The following is a 23,909-nucleotide window of genomic DNA, read 5'->3' on the forward strand; positions in this document are numbered from 1 at the left end:
ATCTCTTTTTTGTACTGGGCTCAAGTAACACATCAAAGTTCAAGTAGCCCCGTTCTACGGTATATAATTTCACAAATATCGTTGTAAAATGGATGAACTATGTTTTAAGTACCTATTTGGATTTTAAAATACATTTATACCTAATGCCAAATTTTGTACATGCGCTGTAAGCTAAATTTAAAAACATATATATTAACATGTTTTAAGCTTTGAAACAAATATTGTATATTACCCAATTTGTGAAATTCTATCTAGAAAATTATTTTAAAAATAAATCGTTATTGTATAAAATTGATTAATGTAAATTTTGTTTTCAAATGTTTTGTGTTTTAGATAAATATGATGTAAATAAACCGATGTACCGCTGATGGAAAAACACTTTCTTTCATTTTCACCCGTTTCGTCACAAAATATTAACATAAATTAAGTATTTACAGTGGAAACTCTTATAACGAGAAATTCGCATAGCGAGCAAAAAAAAGTTGCACCCTCAACGAGCGACATTTCGCATAACGAGCTACAGAGAAGGTCCCCTTTTTCACGACATTCACTTGTGAGCCGGGACTTCGGCGCTAGTCAAAAAAAAATATTTCGCTTTGCGAGTATTTCGCTTAACGAGTAAGATTCTGGAACGAATTATGTTCGTTATGAAAGGTTCCACTGTAATTTATTTATTGACTTGGAATTTAATTTGTAGAACTCCATATTTATATTTTAAATATTAAAATCAAACATTAATTTGAGTATACTAAGTTGTATATTTTATGTATAAAAAAAAACATTAAAATAAATTAAAAAAATCGTGACGATTATTTCGCCTTGTAAGTGCATTATCAAACTACTGTACAGTAATAAAATATTTTAATATTCAAAATGTAAAGTATTTCATTACTGTAATAATCAGTTATGGCAAATAAAAGTGTAACTGGCAGTACACAGCGGAATCCTGGATCCAACCCTAATGCATGGAAGTGAAGCACGGAATTGGGAAAATAAGCATGAAAGTAGACTGAGTGCAGTCGAAATGCGATCCCTCAGAGTAATGTGCGTCAAAACGATGTACTATAGACGTTCGAATGGGGAATTAAGAAAATAATGCAAAACTGAAATAAGCATTGTCGATAAAATTTAAAAAAAGGTTCATGATCAGGTATGTCAAATACTGAAAAGTGTTCAGGTCAGGAGTCGAAACAATCGGCGGTTATGTATGAGGAGTTGCATGTTTGGAAGAGGTGAAGACTATTTGCAAAGATAGAGCAGTGTAGCGTTCTATTCTCTCTGCCCACCCCTTCAGGGTTGCGGCGTGATGGTATGGTTAAGTAAGATTACGTTTTATTTATGTATGGATATATATACAAATATATATATATATATATATATATATATATATATATATATATATATATATATATATATATATATATATATATATATATATATATATATATATATATATAAGACAGGGTGGTGTGGCGTTCGATTCTCTCTGCCTACCCTCGCGGGGAAGCGGCGTGATGGTTCGTTATATATATTTATATATATATATATATATATATATATATATATATATATATATATATATATATATATATATATATATATATATATATATATATATATATATATATATAAATTAAAGTTATGAACCGGAAAGGCGGTTTGCTTAAATCCATTTAAAACCCTGATTTTTTGGTAATCCGATTTTATGCATTTTTCCAGTGAAATCATAATTCCTTTTTTATTTATTTAAAATTTTAAAAAGGATTTTTTAATGCAATGCAACGTTTAAAAACATATCTTATTTCAAACCTTTTTTAATTAATACACGCCCTCAACGAATTACGTGAAAAATACGAAATAGGCCCTTGAAATTTTCCATAACCTTCGGTCAGCTGCTTTGGAAACTGAAATAATATTTTGGATATTTGTCAAAAGATGGCTCTATTTCGAACATTCCACAACGTGCTTTCATCGGATTTTGTTTGCCAATATATAGGTCGATTGTTGTATTATGGCAAATGATTTGTATATTTAAAAAAATATATATTTTAAAAAAAATATTCGTTGGTATACATTTCATGTTATTCTACATTCTTGTTTCATTATTTTTTTTATTGATACATGGTTTTTATAAATATTATTTATTATATATTACAACAAAACACAGAATTGCATGTTTACCAAGCTTTTTATTGCATTTGTATTTAACTAACTGATTTGCAAATATTGCCAAAATTATTATTATTACAATTTTATTATTTGAAGCGGTTTCGTCGTATAAGTAAACTCTTAGTTATTATATATTCTTTTCGATGATGTAAGTAAAAGCATTGCATGTAGGTATTTTAAATCATGCATAATGTTGATTTATGAATCAGCATTAAGTATGTATTATTTTTAAATACCTGCATGAAATGTTTGCCTTTCAATTTATTTTGATTTTAAAATGAAAGGAACTTCTTGGATTTGAATTAAGTTAATTATGGAATGAAATGGGTAGTAACAGGTTGTAAAAAGAGGTAGATTTAATATTCAATTAGACTTTTATATCATACGCGCCTACCCAGGCTATTTATTTTTAGCTGTCAGAATGTCGGAAATATACTGCGCACTGCGCCATAGACGGCAGAATATTTCGACCAAACTCTGATTTTCATGGCTACGTGACATCACAGCGACGGAGAATCGACTCACAGTGAGGCGCATTGTATCGGTATCAGTTATATATTTTCTCCGTAGATTTATCACGTATCAGGAAAGTGTTAGAGAGAATGGCCGATACAAACGTAAAGGATGACATATGTGTGGCTGCGATTTTATTTGACTTGGATAATACGTTGATTCAAACTAGAAAAGCTGACAGCAAAACTTGTAATAAGGTAAAGTTTTATGTAAATGTCGGGAATTGAAAACTACCCGCGTAGTACTTATGTCGATGTTAGTTGCCGAAGTGAAAAATTCGCAAATTGTCGCCACATTCTAGCGTATTTTGATTTTTAAATCTTTTAACCTCATTCCCGCGTGTCACGGTTTTGTGCCAGCATACGCCGTATTCCAGCGGCCGAACGGACGTTTCTCGCATACGACTATAAATAGATCGTTTGTTAACATTGGAAACAGGAGCCCGTTTCCCGATTTAGACATTCTGGAAGAGCTGAAGTTCCAAATATACACGTGATTGGGTGCGCGAGTATCGCGGAGCTGCAGTTCGCCGCCTGCCTAGGACGCCTAGGTTCTCCGCATCGTGTGAACTGCGAAGTGTCGCGTCCCGACCGACTAACCGAGCTTTCCTTTGTTTATCACGATGGGTGACATCTCCGAACCGGTGAAAAAATGCATCGCTATTTTGAAGGCCGCCGGTAGCGACACGGAAAAGTTCGCGGCTTTGTTCATGGTGACTAAATTGATAAAAGCCAAAGACTGCAACACTAACGCTAAAAAGGCTATTTTCGAAGCCATCGGCTTTAAGTTTCTGAAGAAGCTGCTCCTGAGCAACGATGTGCCCGAGGACTGCCCCCCGTCCGTTTACAAGTCGGTGGCTCTGTCCATCCTCACGTGCTTCTGCCAAGACCCGGAACTCGCTTCCCACCCCGAGATGGTGGCCAACATCCCGGTCTTCCTCGACATCGTGCAGTCCTCCGACGACGACGACCACGATGACAACCTCATGGTGGTGAACGAAGCCTACATGTGCCTGCAGTGTATAGCGTCCCACAACGTAGGACGGAAGGCGCTGGTGGACGGAGGAGCCATCACTAAAATGTCAGAAATCTATTCCCATCAGAGTTTCCAAACGGACGAAGCTTTAAACCTTCTCGTCACGCTCGTCAGCAACGGTGGTTCCGAGGCGTGGGGCTCCGATCCGAAAACCTTCAATTCTCTTATGAATAAGATCGCCTTAGATTTTGAAACAGATCATTCGGAAAGAAAATTCGAACTTGCCGGCATCCTCAACTCTCTTCTTTTTACCTGCAACCGCAATGCCGTATCCCAATCAGCGTCCGAAGAGATTTGGCCCCTGAGCGTTTACAAGGCGCTGAATGATATTCTGAGAAGTAGAATCGGAAAGAACCAACGCGATCCCGCCCTCAAACTCGCATCCAACGTCGTGGATATAATGGGAATCGAGTGGACTTTAACGGATGACGAAAACCCTAAGAAGTTTTTCCTCCTTTTGGTGCAGCTCTGCGCGATAGAAGTTCGGATGCAACTCGATGACAAAAGCTTCAAACAAGCGTACTCCAATGCCGAACTCGTTACCGCTTGTTTCGTAGTCTTGGAACTCGCTATCAACTACATGGCCAATGACCAAATCGATTTGGAACAAAAAGAAAAACAGACTGTTTACACGGGACTCAAAGGAGCGTTCACCGCTGTGGTTTCAGTTCTTACCAAAGTTTCTAATGACAAAGGAAGAGATAAACTTCCAGACGCTGAAAAGGTGTACATTTGCGCAATGGTGAGAGTGCTGGTGGCGTGGCTGGCGCAGGAAACCACGGCCATGCGGGCGCAGGTATACGCTCTCCTCCCGTACATGCTGTCGCTCGCCAACGACACCTTCTACGCCAGCAGGAACAGGAAGCTCGCAGAGAAGCGACAAGCGGGAGACTCCTCATCCATGGAAACCGAAGCCTCAGTATTAGGACAAGTCGATATTCTTCGTATTATGCTGCCTTCAATTTGCCACTTAGTAGTCGAAGATAAGGCCAGAGATATAATTATGAAATCTAAACAAGACGAAGTACTTTTTGAATGTATGGCATTCCATTGGACTATCGTTCATTACAAGAAGCCTCCCGTACCGAAGTCCGAGCGCTTGAAAGTAAAGACACAGCCCGAACCCGAAATGGATCCCCTCCTCTTGGAACAAATGAAAGACTCCCGCACTGCCATGGTGAGCCTTTGCAATATTTTCATGAACTTGACGGTCTTAGAGGCCAAAGTGGTGGATGACAGTGTTTTGTTCAATACCCTCATGATGTTTATATTCAACAACTTGCCGGAACTCAAGAATTCTCCGGAAAATCTTGTTCTCTACGGACACATGGCTATTCTCGGCCTTTTATTGCTCAAACAGCAATCCAAGAAAGTAAAAAAGAACGATTTTTCCATTTGCCGATACATTCAATCTACCATCCGCTTTTTGTGGGATGCGTACATGGTGGACGAATCCAACGACCCTACTGCGATGGTAGTGTCCATGACTTACAAGGAATGCTGGTCAGAAATAATGGAACTGTGGTTTTTGGGAATGCAGACGATGAGCGCTATCCTCGCTCTGGTCCCGTGGATATCGGAATTCGCCATCGAGAGCGGATGGGCAGAGGGGATTCTGGAAATGCTCAAAAAGGTTAAGATCGGAACCCTCCCTCCTAATGTGAAATCGGCCTTCGAAGACTTCCTGTGCCACCTGGTGGATGCCAACCCCGACGTAGACAAAGTGCTAAAGAAGGCCGATGCCCTTCGAGTGTGCCGTAACCACAGATTTATGGACCTGGGCAAAAAGCTCTTTGGAGATTAATATTATTAATCTCTCGTTAGATAGTGCTAATACGAAAATACCTTCTACATTTTTTATATTCTGTAATTTTTTTATACTTTACTAATGGTTTCGTTGAATACATTAATTTAATTTATATGACGTTTATCATTTACTCGATTTCCCTTTTCTATAAATATGTTTCCCTCCGCACCGAAGTGACTAATAATCCACGCACTGATATGTCGAAGCAGGTGATATGTGGGTTTCTCCGCATAATGTTTATTTTGAACATATCCGTGGGTGGGTTTTTCAAAGCTGAGTGAAGTTGAATGTGTGATTATTATTTTCATTCAGAAATGATTGGCGAAATATTTTGCACATTTTTCTGAAATTGGTTTTGCCATCACATTTGTTTACCAGACACATTTAATATACTGCAACTTGTAAATTAAAACATCAGCAGATCTCACTATCAGCATGTCTTGTGGCTTTGTTTTCACCCCGAAGGTACCGCTCCATAGGTATGTAAACACTTTATACTTCATTTTGTTATATCTCATGTTGAATCACCTTTACAGAGTTGGATTGACAATGACTGGAATGCTATTGAACAGCTCCTAACTTTGCCAAATAAATAGATCGGGAGTTTGTGACTAATCTCTGTTAACGCTGTGAGGTAAAGACCATTGTTGCTACTCAATTTTACACTATGCAACATTATAATGCCTTCTCGGGTAAAACTAATCTTCATATTATCTTTACTGGGCATTCTAAACGGAGATAACTCGTATGTTCAATGTTCATTTCAATTCGTGCTTTCAAAATGTATATCAACTTTTCATATTTTTCTTGAAGAAATTAACTTTTACTCTCATACTTTTTTTGGTAATAAAAAATTACTACTTAAAAAAAAATCTAGAATTTTTTAGCATATTATTTCATTTATAATAGTAAATTCATGTTTTGTACTGCTAATGACTTCCTATATAATAATAATATTGTCAATTATAATTTATTCTTCTTTTGAAACGATTGTGTTTTTTGTTATTGTATCCATGTATAAAATACAATAATTGGGTTATTTCATATTACGTTTGATCCGGAAATGTATTTTGATTGTATTTATTACTAGGCTTATTATATTCTAATCGTATTTCGTGGAACTTACTAAATTATTTCTGAAACAAATTGGAACAAATAATATTTTTTCATATCACCTCTGTTCTTGCAAAAATCGCTAACTAACAAACATTTTTCCCGCCTTTCTCAGCTCATCTAACAAAGCACCTCAGTACATATTAATATTTTTCCACTTTTAAATTCCTATTTTGACAATGGATATCTATGAATATTGCATACATCTCTTTGGATGTTAACATTGTTAGTTAGTTGGAGAGTTTTGAGTGAATAGAGAAGATGTATTTAAAAGCTGTTTTTTTTCAACAGCGCTATATATAATTGCATTGTTATTATAATCATCAATAGATTGATTGTTGTTAAAAGTGTTTGAACACTTGGCTTTACTCGTTTTCCACACAGTACTGGCAAAATGTGGAAAATTACTTTAAACTGTTTGTTTTTCTATTCAATATTACCTTGTTATTGAAGCAACAAACCAATTATTTTCATTAGAAAATCATTATCGGTTCTCTTTATATCAGAACATTGTAACGTACGGTAATTAGCTAACCATATCACGGTTACTAAGGGCATATGTAGATTATGTTTATCTGTTCATTATTAAAAACATGTCATAAATGAGGATAAAAATGTATTGATAAGAGCTGTATCAAAAACCTGCATTTTCTGAGAATTAGTTCCCACTAGTGGTTTGAGTCATGGTCGTATTTATATACATGTTTTATACTTTAGCGGGTGTTTCATAAATCCCCAATGAAAATGTGGTGTTTATTATTCCAAGGTATAATAACACACACATATGACTGGTAGAACTTGTTCTTGCATTAAGACAAGTTTGCCCATTTCCTGTATGCAAATAAGAAATTGTGCTATGTGGAAATATTTTCTTTGATTTCCTCTTCACGAACATGTTTTATTGACATCATGGCCTTGTGCTACTTGTGAAGGGCTTGTTCAAATGAAAACTTGTCATTTTCTTACTAAAATTGTATAAATATTTATAACACTCTTTTATGTTTATAACACACTTTATCGATTAATTATCTTGTTATGTTTGTATAATATCAGGTCGTTAAAAGGTTATCTGTATTTAATATGATTGTACGTAATACTGATATTTACGTATCAAATTTATTATGTTGATATCTTCGTAGGTTAATATAAAAAATGTTTGAATTGAACAGTGTTGATGTTTTTTTTTAATATTATTTGTTTGATAAGCGTCATACTATTATTTATTTTTGTATCTCATGAATATTTAACTCAATACTTGCAGTAGTGTCTCGAAATAATAATTTTTATTTGAATTAAACCTGTTTCCCGTGCTAAAGAATAAAACCTCACAAACTGTAAAGAATATGAAATGTGTGAAGTGATTAATTTGTGACGTAAGCTGTTACTTATTTTCATGTATTTGTTTATAAAACTTGGATAGCTGAATGGAATATTGACGGAAGAGTACGGAGTACCTCACGAGGAAGCCATCAGAGCAACTTCGGCTTTCTTGAGAACCTTCCGGAGATGTCCCGACAATCCGGATTACGATCTGGATTCATGGCGCATACACCTGTGGAGTCAAGCTTTGGAGGAGGAACACTCCCACCTCGCAAGTTAGCCAACATATTACTTACCTAAATATTAACACACTTCACCTGGTGTTTTTTTACGCCTGCGGACCGCTGGCAACGGGATTTAATAATTGTGTACATATTATTTAGACTTGATACACAATATTCATATTAAAACATTCAATAATTCCTTCTCTTCTGACTTTGAAATTTGGCCAGCGCAGAAGGTAAAATTTCACTTCCCGTCCTTGAGCGCCCTTGAGGTAGTATTATACGAAAATAGTGCTATACAAATTATTAAAATTATTATTATTTATCAAGCATCAATCGACCGAATAGGTAGAAATACCTTTCCCGTCTTTAGTGTGTTAATGTAGATTCTCATATTCACTGTTAACTGTAGAAAACAATATTTTGGGTAACTGCATTATTTCATATAATCATAACTAATTTTTAAAATACATCAAACATCTCTGGAATACAGAATTAAGAACCTATTTGTTTTTTCAATAGTTACCCATCATATTTTACTAGTATACCCAATCGAATATATCCTAAATCAACCAAAGAAGTCAGTCATTTCTGATTATTCTAAATGACACACAAAAAAATTATTACTCAAAACATATTTCCTTGAAGTTTTATCCAGAATATTATTTTTCTGATAAAATAATCTTCTGCATAAAACTTCATCAAGAAAATATGTTTTGAATAATATTTTTTGAGTGTCATTTAAAATAATTAAAAATAAATAATAATTTACTTGAATTTGTATTAATAACATTAAACAGGTCACACAAACTAGTATAGAACTATTATCGACCTAAAACTGCATCTCCCTCTATATTTTCCTTTATCATAATGGCCATTAACGAGGTCAAATGTATAAGTCAAGTTCATTACTAACTCAATGGCTTTTATTATCGTTTATTATATTTTATCTGTTTATCAAACGAATGATATTAATTTCCTTAATTGCATTTCTACAAAAGCCTGTTTTTGCTGTTATTTTGCTATCAATGGTAACATTCGTCATTAGCAATAAAAAATGTGTTTACTGGGAAATATTGTTACGTCATCAAACCAAGTCACAACCTTAGATGTTATTAGCACCAGAGATTATATAAAAATGCGAATGAATCTCTATCAGCTTAAAAAAATGACAGACCATAATTATTATTATATATTATTGATATTTTTGTAGATATTTCTTGATTAAACTCTACTGTTTTATGTTTAGGTACAATATATGAAATAAAAGTACTTGTTTTCATATAGTTTCATAAAATTAAAATAAAAAATCATAGATGAGAATCATTCGTTAAATATTCATAAGATAAAGGTCAGAAGGAGTGTCTTTCTATCATCGCAAAGGATTCGGCTTCAAGCCTTCAAATGTTATTCCTGTTCCGTGTTGCTGTGTGGATTTGAACCTTGGACACTGCTCACCTTCACAATGAACAAAAAATCCAGACCTTGAAATGCGGTATTACGGTTGAATAAATTTTATTTCAGAAATGAAAATGACAAATTATCATTTTAACGCATTGTTGTCAGGCGGTTTTTTCATCAACCCCAAAATAATAAGGGTCCTATACTAATCACATGTAGCCGCAAACCTAATTACGAGCTGTTTTTGGCGTTTTGTGCCCTACCAAAAGTAAGTGAATAGAATGCTTATAAGCGTCTCGCGTTCTCTTCTAACAGTATGTTAAAGATTCTTTTAAGCGTTTTCCGTAAACAATGTGTTAACAAAAAATTGAATATCAATTTTGGATACATTTCCACATACTCCAATTCTCTTATATGGCCGTAAAACATGGAACCTTACAAGGGCCCAGAGCAGCTGTATACTCAAATTTGAGAACTGATATCTACAACAACAACAAAAATAATTGTGCATTTGTTGACTTGAAAACGAGGAAATAAGGTATAGGGTCACAACTGTCGTCAAGAAAGGGCAATATAGTTGGCTAGGCCATGTACTTCGCATACCTCCCGAGAGCCTTAATAAAGCTTGCCTCTTTTACAAGGCATCAGGTTCCCGCCACACAGGACGCCCACTACTGATAATTCATTGTCAGTTTTTGTTTGAACCTGTCTTGGGAGGATGTCATGGAGCTGGTTACCGAAAAAAAGAGCTTAGAGGCTCTTATGGACTCCATATGCTCTACATAAGGAGTGGATATAGATTAAGTAAGTTAGTAAGTAACCACATACTAAGGACAGAAGGGGTGACGGATGTTTTTGGGCATTTGGATTAAGATCTGAAATATTTATTTCTTGCCTACGGTGTTTTATTCAATAGAACCTCGATTATCCGGACTAATTGAGGATGAGGGTAGTCTAAATAAAGAAAATCCGGATAGAAAAAATCATATCTGACAAGAAAAACAAGTACATTCAATATTAATCATTTTTACTTGTCTAGACTTACAAATAGCATACAGGCGGACCTCAACTTTGGCATATGATTGGTTCCTGAAAATGTGTGCGAAAGTTAAATGTTCGAAAGTAGAGGGATGTAAAAAAAAATAAACAAACACCAAAAATTGTACTTAAAAATTTGTATTTATTCATTAGGTGAACTATTTCATGTGTCATGGTTTCTGGAGCTTCATCAGAATTCATGAAATCTCCCATCATTTTGGCCATAGTTGTTTCCATCAACCTTTCATTATTCACTATTATTTCAACCCATGCGTCTCGAATATTATTTATTGAGTTCTATATGCTGTAATTCAGTACGTACACAACACTTTTCACAGTACGAACCCGGTTCATACACATTTCATAGTGTGAAAGGGAAACATCTGAACGAAAAAAAAAACATTATTACCAAAAAAGATTTATTTTTTAAATCTGCGAAATAGCGAATTGTGCGAAAGTCGAATGTGTGAAAGATGAGGTCCGCCTGTATTTATTTTTTCTGCTTTAAGCCAACAGTTCTTTTTGAATCGTGAGTACAGTGAATAGTGACTTATATTTTCCAGGATGTCGTTGAAAAGAAAGCATAAAGCAACAGCCAAAATGTTATGCATTACAACGTAACAACGATAGATGCAATTCGCTTCGTACGAGTCGGCGAATTCATTTTTTTAATTGTTTTTTTATCCATCTGAATAATCGAAGTTCTAGTGAATATCAATATCTTACAGTTTGATATTGATTGTTTAGTTTCCCCAGTTTGCTTTGAATATAGATGCAGCTTCTGCGCTTACTTTGATTTAGTCTGCAGTATTCTTTAAGCTTGTTGAGTTATTGCTGTCATCCAACAATAGAGGTCTCGATCAAGATTGTATGCACCGGTAGCAGTTATTTATATTCCACCTATGTATTTTCAGATGACATCTATTTGCAGTGGCTAGAACTGAGATACCACTACCTTGCCATTAGCCCTGAAATTTTGAATCTCCTTTCATCTCTGAGGTAATAATTTTGATTCACTAATTCTAATTATTTTTTCAACTTTTTTTATTTAGTTTCTCAAAGTTGACATACTTTCGAGTTTAGTAGAAAGGTCTATATAAATAAAATAAAATAAAATAAAACCCTTATCCGCACCCCAATGGTGCATAGGGCACTGTGTCATATTAACGCAGTGTTATCTTGATCGTTTACACATGAAGGAAAGGTGATCAGCCCTCCGCTTCAGGTACCAGTCCATTAATAAATATTACAGTGAAAAAATCACTTATATTTATTTTACCCCCCTTGGGAATCGAACCCGGGACCTCCAGAACGGTAGCCGAGCGTGCTGACCATTACACTACGGAGGCGGACATATAAGGTCTATATAATTGGTGTTTTATTAATTTTTACAACTCGTCATTTACAAACTTTCTTAGCCTTCATGTAGTTATAACGAAGTTAACACTGTCAATCTGGTTTGGTGCCCTATGCAACATGGGTGCATAAAACAGTTAGAAGAAGCACAATATCCTTATGTATTAATAAGTCTTCTAGTTTTGCAGTTCTACCAAGAAATACTAGTAGAAAAAACCCAATAAGTTTAATAAACGATATTTGTTTTCATTTCTGTACTATATTTCATTTCAGGATTTTTTTATATCTCATTGTAGATGAAAATGTTTATTCTGGGAATATTATAACTTTTATATTATGGGATAACTTATATCAACCAAAGATGTCACCAATGAAGTTTATTCTGGATAAAACGTCGATTGTCACTTCCAACACATATACAAATTTTCAATACTTAGTACATAATGTGGTTGTCAATTGTGGGTAGAATGATCAATGTCACACAGAGTATAAATTACTTACACCAGCCAATGAACGGTCGTAAGCCATGTACACTCAGATTTCCATATTCCCATGTCAATAGACTTCTTCATCTTTGTTGCGATATCAATCAAATTCTCGATATAAATAACTCCTGATCCACCCTTCTTTCTGAACCTAATTCTAGAATTGCGGTCAAAATTTCTAAAATTATAAAGCGAAAGCATGTTAACTTTGAACATTTTATTAATTTTTGATATTATTTTTAAATATCATTTTGTTTATAAATAAAAATAAGACTTGACACTGGCAATAACATCCTCTCTTCTGACTGCCAAATAAAATTAAAATTAAAATCCTACCTTTCTGAACAAAAATTTGCATGCACTCAAAATGTTAAAATATATGTATTTATTTATATTGAATTAAAACATTGAGACAAATACCACATAAGTCAAAATACCTGTTTTTTACGGACAGTAAAAATCAAATGTCTTAGTTAATATTCAATTCAATTTAATTTATTCAAAACTTAATATTTACATTACATGCATTTAAGGCGTATACATTAAAAACATAAATTAAAAAGTAAGCAAGAAGACTCTTGTTAAAGATACATATTAGAATCCCGCTTCGGAATACACCTTCAGACACATGGAACAGATCCAGAGTGATATTGTTCAATATAGCGGTAGCTCTTCCTACAGGCATAACCATCGGCAGTTTGGTCCTGTATATAGGAATGTGAAACAATCTATACCGACGCTGTCTTAGGTAACTATCTGAATATTTTATTAAATTTAAATTGTCTTTGATTTGACAGAAACCATTACTTGTTGGCTCTCATCACCAATGGACCATCGCGAGCACAGTGGGAGAAAGTGGAAAGATTACAGCTGAAGTGCTTGTTCGACTGCATCCTCGTGTCGGGAGACCTTCCCTGGGAGAAGCCCGACCAGAAGATATTCCAGGAGGCCTGTCAGTTCCTGGGAGTCGAACCCAGGCACTGCATTATGGTCGGGGATAAATTAGAGACAGATATTCAGGTAATTTTACTATTCATTCTAACACTTTATTTAGCGACAATTTTTGTAAAGGACAAGCAAATTTGTACTAATAATAAAAACTACATATTTTTACGAAAAAATCTTAATTTGTGTACCAAACGCTAGTCGGTTTTTTGCTGCCAACCGTAAACAACCAAACTCCGAATAATCAGTCTTTCTACCCTACATACTGGAAATAATTTTCACAAATACGTAAATCGCTACATATATTGATTTCATATTAGAACTTTTTATTTACTACGAAATATTTTTTTTTTAAATATTTTTGTGCTCTATTATTTTATACGAGGATACAAACATTTATTAACAATACAATAACAATACATATACATTCTTTTTTTGGAAATACACATGCTTTCATGGATCAAAATGCTCAAGATGCAAATCATATTTGAAAATTCTTCGATAAATGATCAAACATTATCATTTATTTTTTTATCGTTTTTATATTATTTTTATAATAAGACTTTTTTTAAGTTTTTTTTTTCTATATAAGGTCAATTTTTTTTACATTTTTCATTGCTTTGTTTTGTTTTTTTGAACTGAACAAATTTTAAATTATGTAAACTCTAAATAAAAAATTTAATATTCTGACATTTTTAGTTCTATTTTTGTGTAAAAAAGTGGTTAAATAAAGATTGTGTCGGGTTGTGATCCCGTGGTTAGGGTCGCGGACACTTGAGTCAGAGTTTCTCGGTTCAAAGCCACTCTACCACAATTTGATACCTATTTCTAATAATGAGCCGCTTAGGCTCACAGAAATAGTATAAAAATTTTAAAGTATTTTTGTAAGTAATAAAAATTCTCTTTACAAAAAAAATTGAAGTAAAAAAATCTGTCATATTTATTTTGACAGGGTGGCATAGAAGCTGAGCTCGGGGGCACTGTGTGGGTGCCGCTCAAATCGGACGATACCGATTCTCCGGCTGTGACTCCAAACTACATAATCGCCAGCGTCATGCACCTGCCGGACATTCTCTCGGGAAACACAATCAAAAACGAGGGATCGCCGAGTTACAAGCCGGAAGGAAAGGAAAATACGGCCACCGGGGACTTCCCTCCTATCGCCAACGGCACGGAAACCAGCTGATGCCAACTCAGATGTTTCACCGTTCTCGCGAATCTTTTTTACATTGGTGCCGTTACGTAGTCATCTAGTTATGTTCCACCCGCTGGGAATAAAGGTAGCTTCTTCGTTTGCTGCGGTGAATAAGCATCGGGCTTCTAGTTGGTTGAGGAATTATCGTATTACCGATTCGTAGTATGGGTTTAGAATGACAAGTTTGCCGAGAGAACGATCATATTTTTCTACACTTTATTTTTAATCATAAGAACAAATTACTTGCGCTGATATTGTAAGCTACTCCCGTTTGACGTAGTTTCATCCCGAGGAGAATTAGGAAGAGCGTTAATACATTATTATATTTAAGACATATTATTTTACGACAAATATTTTTATGGAGCGTATTGTTCAGATTGCCCTATTTTTACACGCCGATGATTCCCCGATTGTCAGTATTACGAGCGTTTAATTTGAATAAAATCACTATACAAATGGTAATTTTAAAAAGATGTGGAAAAGTTAACCATTCAAAATATTTTTGTACGTGTTTATATACATTACGCATTAAGTAAAGATATACCTTGACGGGTGTATATAAATACTGTGAAATGTGACTGACTAGGGTATGATAAGTCATATAATTATTTTTAAGCTTGTTAAAAGATTTGCGATTGACCATTCACGTTGGTGTGTGCTTCATTTCATTTATGTGTTTTTTCTAATATTAATATGTAGATTCAATGTCTAGTTTAATACTAAAGAAGGTGAACATAATTTTTAAAACTGTTTTTGTTTATTCAAACATTAAAAACTCGGTTACCTTAGTAAGGTTGTTCCTTGCTATTTTACAGTGCACGTTTCAATTTGTTTTATTTATAACTGTTATATGATTCTTATATTTGTATACACTGTGATGTATCCATCCTGTTTTATACAATATTCACAAATTAAGCAAACGAATGCTTATGACAAATTCCTGATGTTAATATAATGATATATTTAAGGTGATCTCACAAAAAGTCACAAATGATGTATTGATCTTCTTTTCTTTATTAAGCTGTTTTGTCATTATTTATTATTAAGTTTAAAATTTGTAAAATTGTTTATCTGAATTTGATCCCATGAACTCTCCCTCCCTTAACTGTGTTAAAATTGTGTGTTTTTAAAAATTATATTTTAAAATACATCGCAACTTACTGTTTTTGTAGACATTTCTTTCGCCACAAACTATTTACTTGCAAATAATGTTTTTATAAAATTTAACCAAAAAAAGTAAATAGATATATGTATCATTTTAGAGACTTTTTTGTAAAAGAAATGTGTACAGAAATACAATGTTGCGATGCCATTAAATTTAATAGTTCAGCAAAACCAAAATAGGGTTATTATTTCAAAAAATTTATTCCTATTGTTGACTAGAAATTTCCAAAGTAGTCGACTATTGGGGTATTTATTTTAAAAGAAGTACTTTTTTCAATTCCCCTGTATTTATGACTGTTATATAATCTTTAATTTACTATATTTATGAACATCACACAATTTTAAATTCCCTGTGTTTATGAATATTACGTTATTTTTAATTCCAATTGTGTTTATGTGTTTATGAATATCACATTATTTGAAATTCCCTGTATTTATGAATATTGCATCATTTAAAATTCCCCGTATTTATGACTATTACATCACTTTAAAATCCCTGTATTTATGACTATTACATCACTTTAAAATCCCTGTATTTATGACTATTACATCATTTTAAATTCTATGCCTATAAATTAGAATATGTGTGAATTTACTCAAAGCTACGGGTGAAATATTAATGTGCTTGTTTCTAGAATTCACAATATAAACATTTATAGTAAGTGTTATACTTTGATATGTTTGAATCTCAAAAATATATTTTACTGAATAATCTATTTAGATATTTGTTGACCATTGTGGAAGGCAGCTTTCCTCTCAAATTCTTTTTACTTTTTTATCAAAGAAATAATATTTTTTATTCTAAAATTTAATAATATTTTTGTATTCATATACAAAGCATATGTTTTTAAACAAAAATGGTTGTGATAAAACCATAATAGTACATATATTCATTGTTATTGCACTTTGCATTTTTTTATATTGTATCAAATTTTGTTACATCATAGTACAGGGTCCGCCATCTAAAGTTTTTTTTTTCAACTAGTGCTTATTTCGTGAATGGTAACACTTAGCTCATGTCTGATTTGACAGATAATTAGTTTTATCCTTCCGCTGAGCGAATATGGTTGTGTATACGCTTGAACAACGCTGGAAAATATTGCGACATTACTTTGAAAATCATGGTAATGTTGCAGAATGTGTGCGAAAATTGCGTACGGTTTTTGGAAGAAGAGAAGCACCGTCAGCTCCGTATGTTCGTTATCTTGTGAAAAAAGTGAAAGAAACTGGCATCCTCATCGATAAACCAAAGCGTGAAAAGCCAAAAACAGTGCGTACACCCGAGAATATCGATGTTGTGGCAGAAAGTGTGCGTGAAGCGCCATCAACATCAATTCACCGTCGTTCTCAACAATTGAACATTTCGGAGACATCATTGAGACGAATTTTGCATAAAGACCTTGGTATGACGCCATACAAAGTCCAATTGGTTCAGGAGTTGAAGCCAACTGACCATCCAATGCGTTTTCGCTTCGCTGAGTGGGCCTGGGATCGACTTACAGAAGATGCCGATTTTGCCAAAAAAATCATCTTTTCGGATGAAGCTCATTTTGATCTTGGCGGGTATGTAAACAAGCAAAATTGTCGTATTTGGGGCACAGAAAACCCGCACGCATACATTGAAAAGCCGGTACACCCAAAACGAGTCACTGTTTGGTGCGGATTTTGGTCCAGAGGCATAATTGGGCCATTTTTCTTTGAAAATGAGCAAGGAGTGGCCGTTACAGTCAATGGCGATCGTTATCGGGCCATGTTGAACGGATTTTTGTTCACAAAAATTGAAGAGGAGGATATTGGCAACATTTGGTTTCAACAGGACGGCGCTACGTGCCACACAGCCGAAGCTAGTTAGTTTTTTTTTTATAGCATTTTCAAAAAAAAAAAGTTATTTGGCGGACCCTTTATATTGTGTCTATCTAGACCAATAAATGAGTCGATAAAATTTCCAAAAGTCGAAATCCATCTGAATTATTTGATTACTTTTAATGTTTTTAAAATTGTCTATTTTTTAAGATGAAATCCATAAATATTTAATAATACATAGGATATGACTCAATGATATGTATGTGTATATAAATAGGTAAATGAAAACAATATTAATTGCTCTCATTCCAACTTTATGGTTCACAGTGAAGCGCCCTTGAGGTATTTTTTTACGAAAATGGCGCTATATAAGTTATCCAATTTTATTATTATTATTACCTACTTGTCTCCTTTTGCAATTTAGTTCTCATCTCACATGTATTGTCTCTATTAATCCAATCACCGCGATGCTCATATGTATATGTCTGTGAGCACCCAAGCAATAACAGTGTTTAAAGAATTTATGGATGAATAAGCTGCTTTTTAACGTAAGTTTGATTACGATTTGAATACTGCCTTAATCAATTAATATTGTGTCAAAATGGCTGCTTAGGACCGTACGCTGTTGCCATCTTGAGTGCTTACAAATGTATGTGAGCACTGTGTTGATTGGAAGTGTTTAGTCACATTCCGCCGTTACTAAAAAATAACACTATGGGCGTTTGTCCGCTACACGGATTGTTACCATCCGGCACATCAGTTAGCGTTTAAAACGACGATTGGCTTGGATTGTCATGTGCTTTTGTTCATATTTTTTCGGATCGGTGCGTGTACATGTTGCGTGTAAATTCGATCACGCTAAACTGTCGTAGTCGCTTTCATTTTTAAAAACCGGACTGCCGGACGGTCAAATTCTGGGTAGTGGACAATCGCCCTATCTGATATTCAATCAAAGTAGTACAACATATCTAATTTTAGAAAATAATGAAGACTAAATTTTCATAACGCTTGAAAAAACAGTTTTATTTTAAATCGCGTTTTTTATAATGCCTCCAAAGATTTTTAAGAGATGTAAAGTATAAAAGATGCTAAAACACAAATACCAATCCTATGCTTATGCTTGGTGTGTAAATAACTTTCAGATTTATTAAAATATTCTCATGAAAGATAGATCAATAAATTCGTTTTTGTTTCAAATAATTATCTCACATAACTTTTCGTCATTTATCTGAGAATATTTTTTCTTTCGTATGTATTTTTTTAGTGAACCCGCATTCTGAAAATCAGATTTGAAGCGATCTAAAAAATAATGTTAAACTACCGTGTGTATTTTGTTTGCTATAACTGTTGCAATATGACTAAGAGACACTAATTTTAAATCTAACAGCACCATTCTCAATTTTTCATTTCCGATTTTGCTACCCGTGCACATGTTTTATAACTATATAGATAAATGTTATGCGTATACTATCGTTTGTTATGTTTAGAGGCATATAATTTTACATACATTTAATACTCCTTAAATCTCGGCTTTTTGTTGTGCTGTCTTTTTGAAGACTCCTCTTATTTTAACATTAGACGTACAAGACTTAGTAAAAGCTTGCCAATAAATTAAATAAAAATACTGTTGTAAAATATAAAATATTGTTGTGCACAAAACTGTGTCTTTATATATATTTAATGTTAGTTAATGAACGCCATAAATAAATATTTTCATTAAATTGAAGTTTTTTTCCTAATTTTGTTCCCTTTTTCATTGTAAGTGTACAATTTAGAAACTGAAATTTTTAGCACCAATAAATTTAATCTTCATTCAAATAAAACATTTTTTATTTTCTTCTTACCCTTTTCCACACCCATTGGTGCATAGTATGCTGCAGTTTATTAGCAGTGCCATCTTGATTATCAATTACGATATGTGAGGTCATCACACCTGCGCTTCAGGTTAAATAAATATGTCCAAGGGTGAAAAAATCCCTTTTTTTGGCCCGCTCCAAAATCGAACCCGGGACCTCCACATGGTAGCCAAATGAGCCAAACATTTTGCTACGGAAGCGGACATTTTTATTTTACATACCCAGTGCTTAAATGTGAAATTCTTTACAATATAAACTTGTACTATGTGACAACAAAAACCACACAAAAGAGTGAGGAAATGGAAAGTCGAATGTTTTCATATTCAACAAGTTTTTATTCTATTCACAATACATATAACTACAAAATTACAAAATAAAGCACTTTTCTATATAGTTAAGCAGTTCGCAACATCTTGGCTTCTCTAATATCATCGAGTTCCTTCCTTTGCTGTACTAGTATTTCTTTACGCTCTTCTAAAAATGCTGCATATTCCTGTCAAATGAAAAAGACCTTGAAAAAAAATCACCATTGCATAATAAATACATAATAGGCAGGCGCTGTGCTGTAGTTGGGTAGACGCTCGACTGCAAATCTGGCGTCGCGGGTTCGATCCCACCAATTGTTAAATGAATTTAAGAAAGATTTATTTTCAATTGGTCTGGGTGCTTGTGATGTATTTTTCACATTTACCTTCCCTATCCTTACTATCCTACCTGCAGACAAGCATCTAAAATAAACGCTTTGCGGGTTATTTCTTTAAAAATAAAAATAAAATTAAAAACGTGTACTTAAGTGACAACCTATTTCCATATGTTAATTTCATTCATTAATTCGGTAGTCACTTTGAGGTAGAATCTATCGATTTTTAATTTACGTTTTACTAAGTAACTACCACTATTTCTTAAAATCTTTTGTGATTTGTGTTTTGATGCATTCCGCATCATTTTTAAACACCGTATGTGAAGCTAATTCTAAAGTTTAGAGTTGGTTCCTTGGGACGTTGAAGATTGAAGAGGGGGTATGAGCTGTTTCTTATTTTTATTTATTATTTTTTATTATTATTTCTCAACAATGGGAACATAGACAATAGAGGGGAGGCTTTAGTCATTGTCATATTGGATCATCATAGATCGATAAAAAGCTTCGCAAGATGCCTTTGAGTATACAAAGACTTATTTGTGATTTAAAAAACTATTTTGTTAAATTAGTTTTTCTATGTAATTGTGATATGTTAGTGCCAGATTTTCAAGGCGGAATGTTTCTAAATTCCGCTACATTTTGACAGATGAACGCAACATACCTGTGCGTCAAGATCTCTGACAACTTGGATCCCACAAGTACCGGCAGTGCCGATAATCAAATTACACATTTCCTTTAAACTGCGGTGTCGATTGGGAGGGTCCTGACATTTTATGGCTGCTATTTCATAGATGTGCTTCAGGGTAACTTTGCCGCAAATTTCTTTCCCTAAAAATGAACATTATCAGAATAAAATAATAATAATTCAAGAATTAAATCGTGCCAAATTCATTCCATAATGTAAAAACTTAAACCATTTTTAAACTGAACTGAAAAAATTGTAGTGAACAAACTAAAAAAGAAACTACATATCGTGGGTTTACTGGCAAAAACCAATAACTCGAAAATATGCGATTTTGACTTAATGATGCAATATACAATGCAAATATACTAATTAGTTTGAAGTGTCATATTTATGTGGTTTTAAAAGTAAATTGAACTTTAAGCTTAATATCGGGTATTTTATTCAGGCTGAAAGCTTTAAAGAACAGGGATTATTCAAACATGGATTTTATAGTTAACGTTTTTTGCCAGTATACCCACGATATATACTGAGTGACATTCGACATTGAATTTAACATTCAATCTTTTCGTTTCGTCATTGCGTGATTTGCTGTTACCCAAATAAAAAAAATTGTGCAATTAGTGTTTAAAAACAAAGTTGTTATTTTATTCATTTTTATAAAGTTTATAAAATGTACCACAAAAACCTAAAAAGTATCAGCAAAAAAAAAATATTCATAAAATAAAAGCTACCGTACAAAATAGTTCTTGAAATAATATTTGCAAAAATATAAAAGTACTATCAATACTATAAGCTTAAACGCAAATCAACTCTGTGTGGATGGGTTATCTATTGTTCCCGAGCAGTACTTTTACCATAATAGAAAGGGAAAAATATAATGATTAGATTTGTTTTCAGGAGACACATCTATGGTCTGTCGAGAAATATATTGAATTCAAGAACTGCGTTTCGAGTTTAATCAACTAGAATTGTTGTTTGTCAGTAGAATCTTATATCTATTTAAGACAGGGAGTATTATTCATAATTTCTGATAATATTGATCCCACTAAAAATAATCCAACCTGGTTGCATTGCTGCCTTAAGGGTTCCTGCGGCTTGTTTTAAAAAGAAGGTCGTTGGTGGCTGATGAATTACTATTGTGTGAGTGCGGTCGGGATTCAGGGACACTCGGGTTGGTAATGGAACACCTGGCTTAATGTGAGCCGTCTTCTCGTTGAAATCTTTGCAGAATGCTTGGATATTTATGCTACGCTGAAATAAAATATAGACTTCCATAATTTTTAGGTGGTAATGTTTGTAAAAACAAAATAAAGAATTTATAATAACAGATTGAATTAAAAGTAATATAGAAAACAAAGTATTATCTTCTCCGTCTTATTCCTCATTACTGAGGGTATCATGAGAAGAGTCATCGCTTCCTTGTGGAAGCGATGACTCTTCTCCAGTTATCCCTTGACTGCGCTGCGCGTGGCGCTTTAACCACTGAGGTGCCTGCTGCTGACTTAATTTGATCGGTCCATCGTGTAGGGATCTTCCTCTCTCCCTCTCTTCTCCTCCAGGTTACCGATCACAACCAGTCATTCCAGGCTATCTTCATTGCCACGCGCATTGTCCAAAGAACTGAAGAATCCGTCGTGTATAGACATTGGCCAGAGTCAAGCTATCCAAGTGTAGTTCCTGGCGAATGGACTCGTTGGTACGTCTAACTGTCCATGGAAACAAAGTATACTTTAAGACTTAAACTTAAACTTTAAGTATATATTTTTACTTCTAACCTGCCCAAGTTGCGTTCCTAGAGGGGGAGCAGGAGTAGCCATTCCAGCAGGAATATGTGTTCTGAGTCTGGAAGAATGATCAATTTTTTCCAGCGACTTCTTCATATTTTTGAGCCTAGCTACAGATTTCGACATGACTGATGCTTAAAAATATCGGTGAAAAGATTATCCAATCAATCCGTATATTGAATGTAACCCAAACATATAATAGAACTTTTATTAATGAAAACAGATATTATATATTACGCGACTACATATACCAACACAAAGATTATATATGTACCAACAGCTCGACCCGCTGGATCTTAAAAATTTTAGGTTATTTCAGTTTGACATTTGTAAACCATAAACAATTAAGAGAACTTAATTGTATTTGTCCGCCTCCGTAGTAAAATGGTGGGCACGCTCGGAAAACCGTTCTGGAGGTCCCGGGTTCGGGTCAAATAAATATGAGTGATTTTTTCATTCTAATATTTATTCAATATTATCCTGGACCAGAAGCGGAGACAACTTTCCTTCGTGTATTAACGTCAAGATAACACTACGTTTATATAATACAGTGCATAGCACCATTGGGATGCGGATAAGGTTTTGAAGAAGAATAATTGTATTTCTTTTATTTAGGTACAGGTATCTACCTCCTTTTTATTTTAGATTTTTGTTCCAACAAGGGAGAGAAAAATTCTTATTGTATAATAAAAACCCTTTGTTTACCAATTTTTTGGGGTTACTACGCTAGAAATACCGCGATTTAAACACGAATGATTCAAATTAAAATGTGTTCGATAATTTATAAACGCTCCGTACTACTGTTAAAACCAACCTGTTTTTCAATTTCATCTTCGGCGCAACGAAAATATCTCTCGGGGTTTAACAAGTAAATGCTACTTACTTTCTTACGCGGTGCGCATAATACTGCAAATCAAACGAGTTGCCAACATAATTGGCGATATCCGGTGTTGAAAGAAATATGTAGAGTAGGGGTGACCAACTTAATTGACGACATACGGTATTGAAAAGAATAGGGTAGGTGGTGTGAGTAATTAACTTTTTTTTAGTTATGATTTATTCGCTTTATATGAAATTTGCTTCAATTTATTGTATTTATAGCGTAAAAATGTATTTATTTGAAGAATACCACCGTTTTTCCCTAATTATTTTTAACTTAATATTTTTTATAGTACAACTAATCATAATACTTAAATGATAATTTTATTCTAAATAACGATAAATAACTTATTGATGAAAAAATAAAATATTAATCGAAAGAAAATGCACAATCGAGGGAACATACTGTCCAAAATGTATCTGATACTTTTATATATTTTTTTAAAGATAAATATTTGTGTTTGTTATTTACACAAATATTTCCATTTCATACTATT

The 23,909-nt window shown here is 33.7% G+C and overlaps 3 protein-coding genes across 3 annotated transcripts; 2 read left to right on the top strand and 1 right to left on the bottom strand.

The window, feature by feature from the left end:
• The first annotated feature begins 2,671 nt into the window (after positions 1 to 2,671).
• On the top strand, positions 2,672 to 5,636 carry Neurochondrin (neurochondrin). Its single transcript, XM_088277774.1, has one exon. It carries the CDS (start codon positions 3,305 to 3,307, stop codon positions 5,519 to 5,521), a length of 2,217 nt encoding a protein of 738 aa, XP_088133900.1. The 5' UTR covers positions 2,672 to 3,304; the 3' UTR covers positions 5,522 to 5,636.
• LOC148312021 (N-acylneuraminate-9-phosphatase) lies at positions 2,672 to 19,391 on the top strand. The gene is made up of 5 exons (XM_088277775.1): positions 2,672 to 2,879; positions 8,058 to 8,232; positions 11,535 to 11,619; positions 13,259 to 13,481; positions 14,359 to 19,391. The coding sequence occupies exons 1-5, from the start codon at positions 2,772 to 2,774 to the stop codon at positions 14,590 to 14,592; spliced, it is 825 nt and encodes a 274-aa protein (XP_088133901.1). The 5' UTR covers positions 2,672 to 2,771; the 3' UTR covers positions 14,593 to 19,391.
• On the bottom strand, positions 19,323 to 22,898 carry mRpL11 (mitochondrial ribosomal protein L11). The gene is made up of 4 exons (XM_088277776.1): positions 22,525 to 22,898; positions 21,811 to 22,000; positions 20,726 to 20,892; positions 19,323 to 19,917 (listed from the first exon to the last, which is right to left on the bottom strand). Exons 1-4 carry the CDS (start codon positions 22,657 to 22,659, stop codon positions 19,819 to 19,821), a joined length of 591 nt encoding a protein of 196 aa, XP_088133902.1. The 5' UTR covers positions 22,660 to 22,898; the 3' UTR covers positions 19,323 to 19,818.
• Between the last annotated feature and the right edge of the window lie 1,011 nt (positions 22,899 to 23,909).

Source organism: Brachycentrus maculatus, unplaced genomic scaffold (assembly GCF_059751285.1).
Source record: "Brachycentrus maculatus isolate JH-2025_06_01 unplaced genomic scaffold, ASM5975128v1 h1tg000050l, whole genome shotgun sequence".
NCBI classification, from domain to species: domain Eukaryota; kingdom Metazoa; phylum Arthropoda; class Insecta; order Trichoptera; family Brachycentridae; genus Brachycentrus; species Brachycentrus maculatus.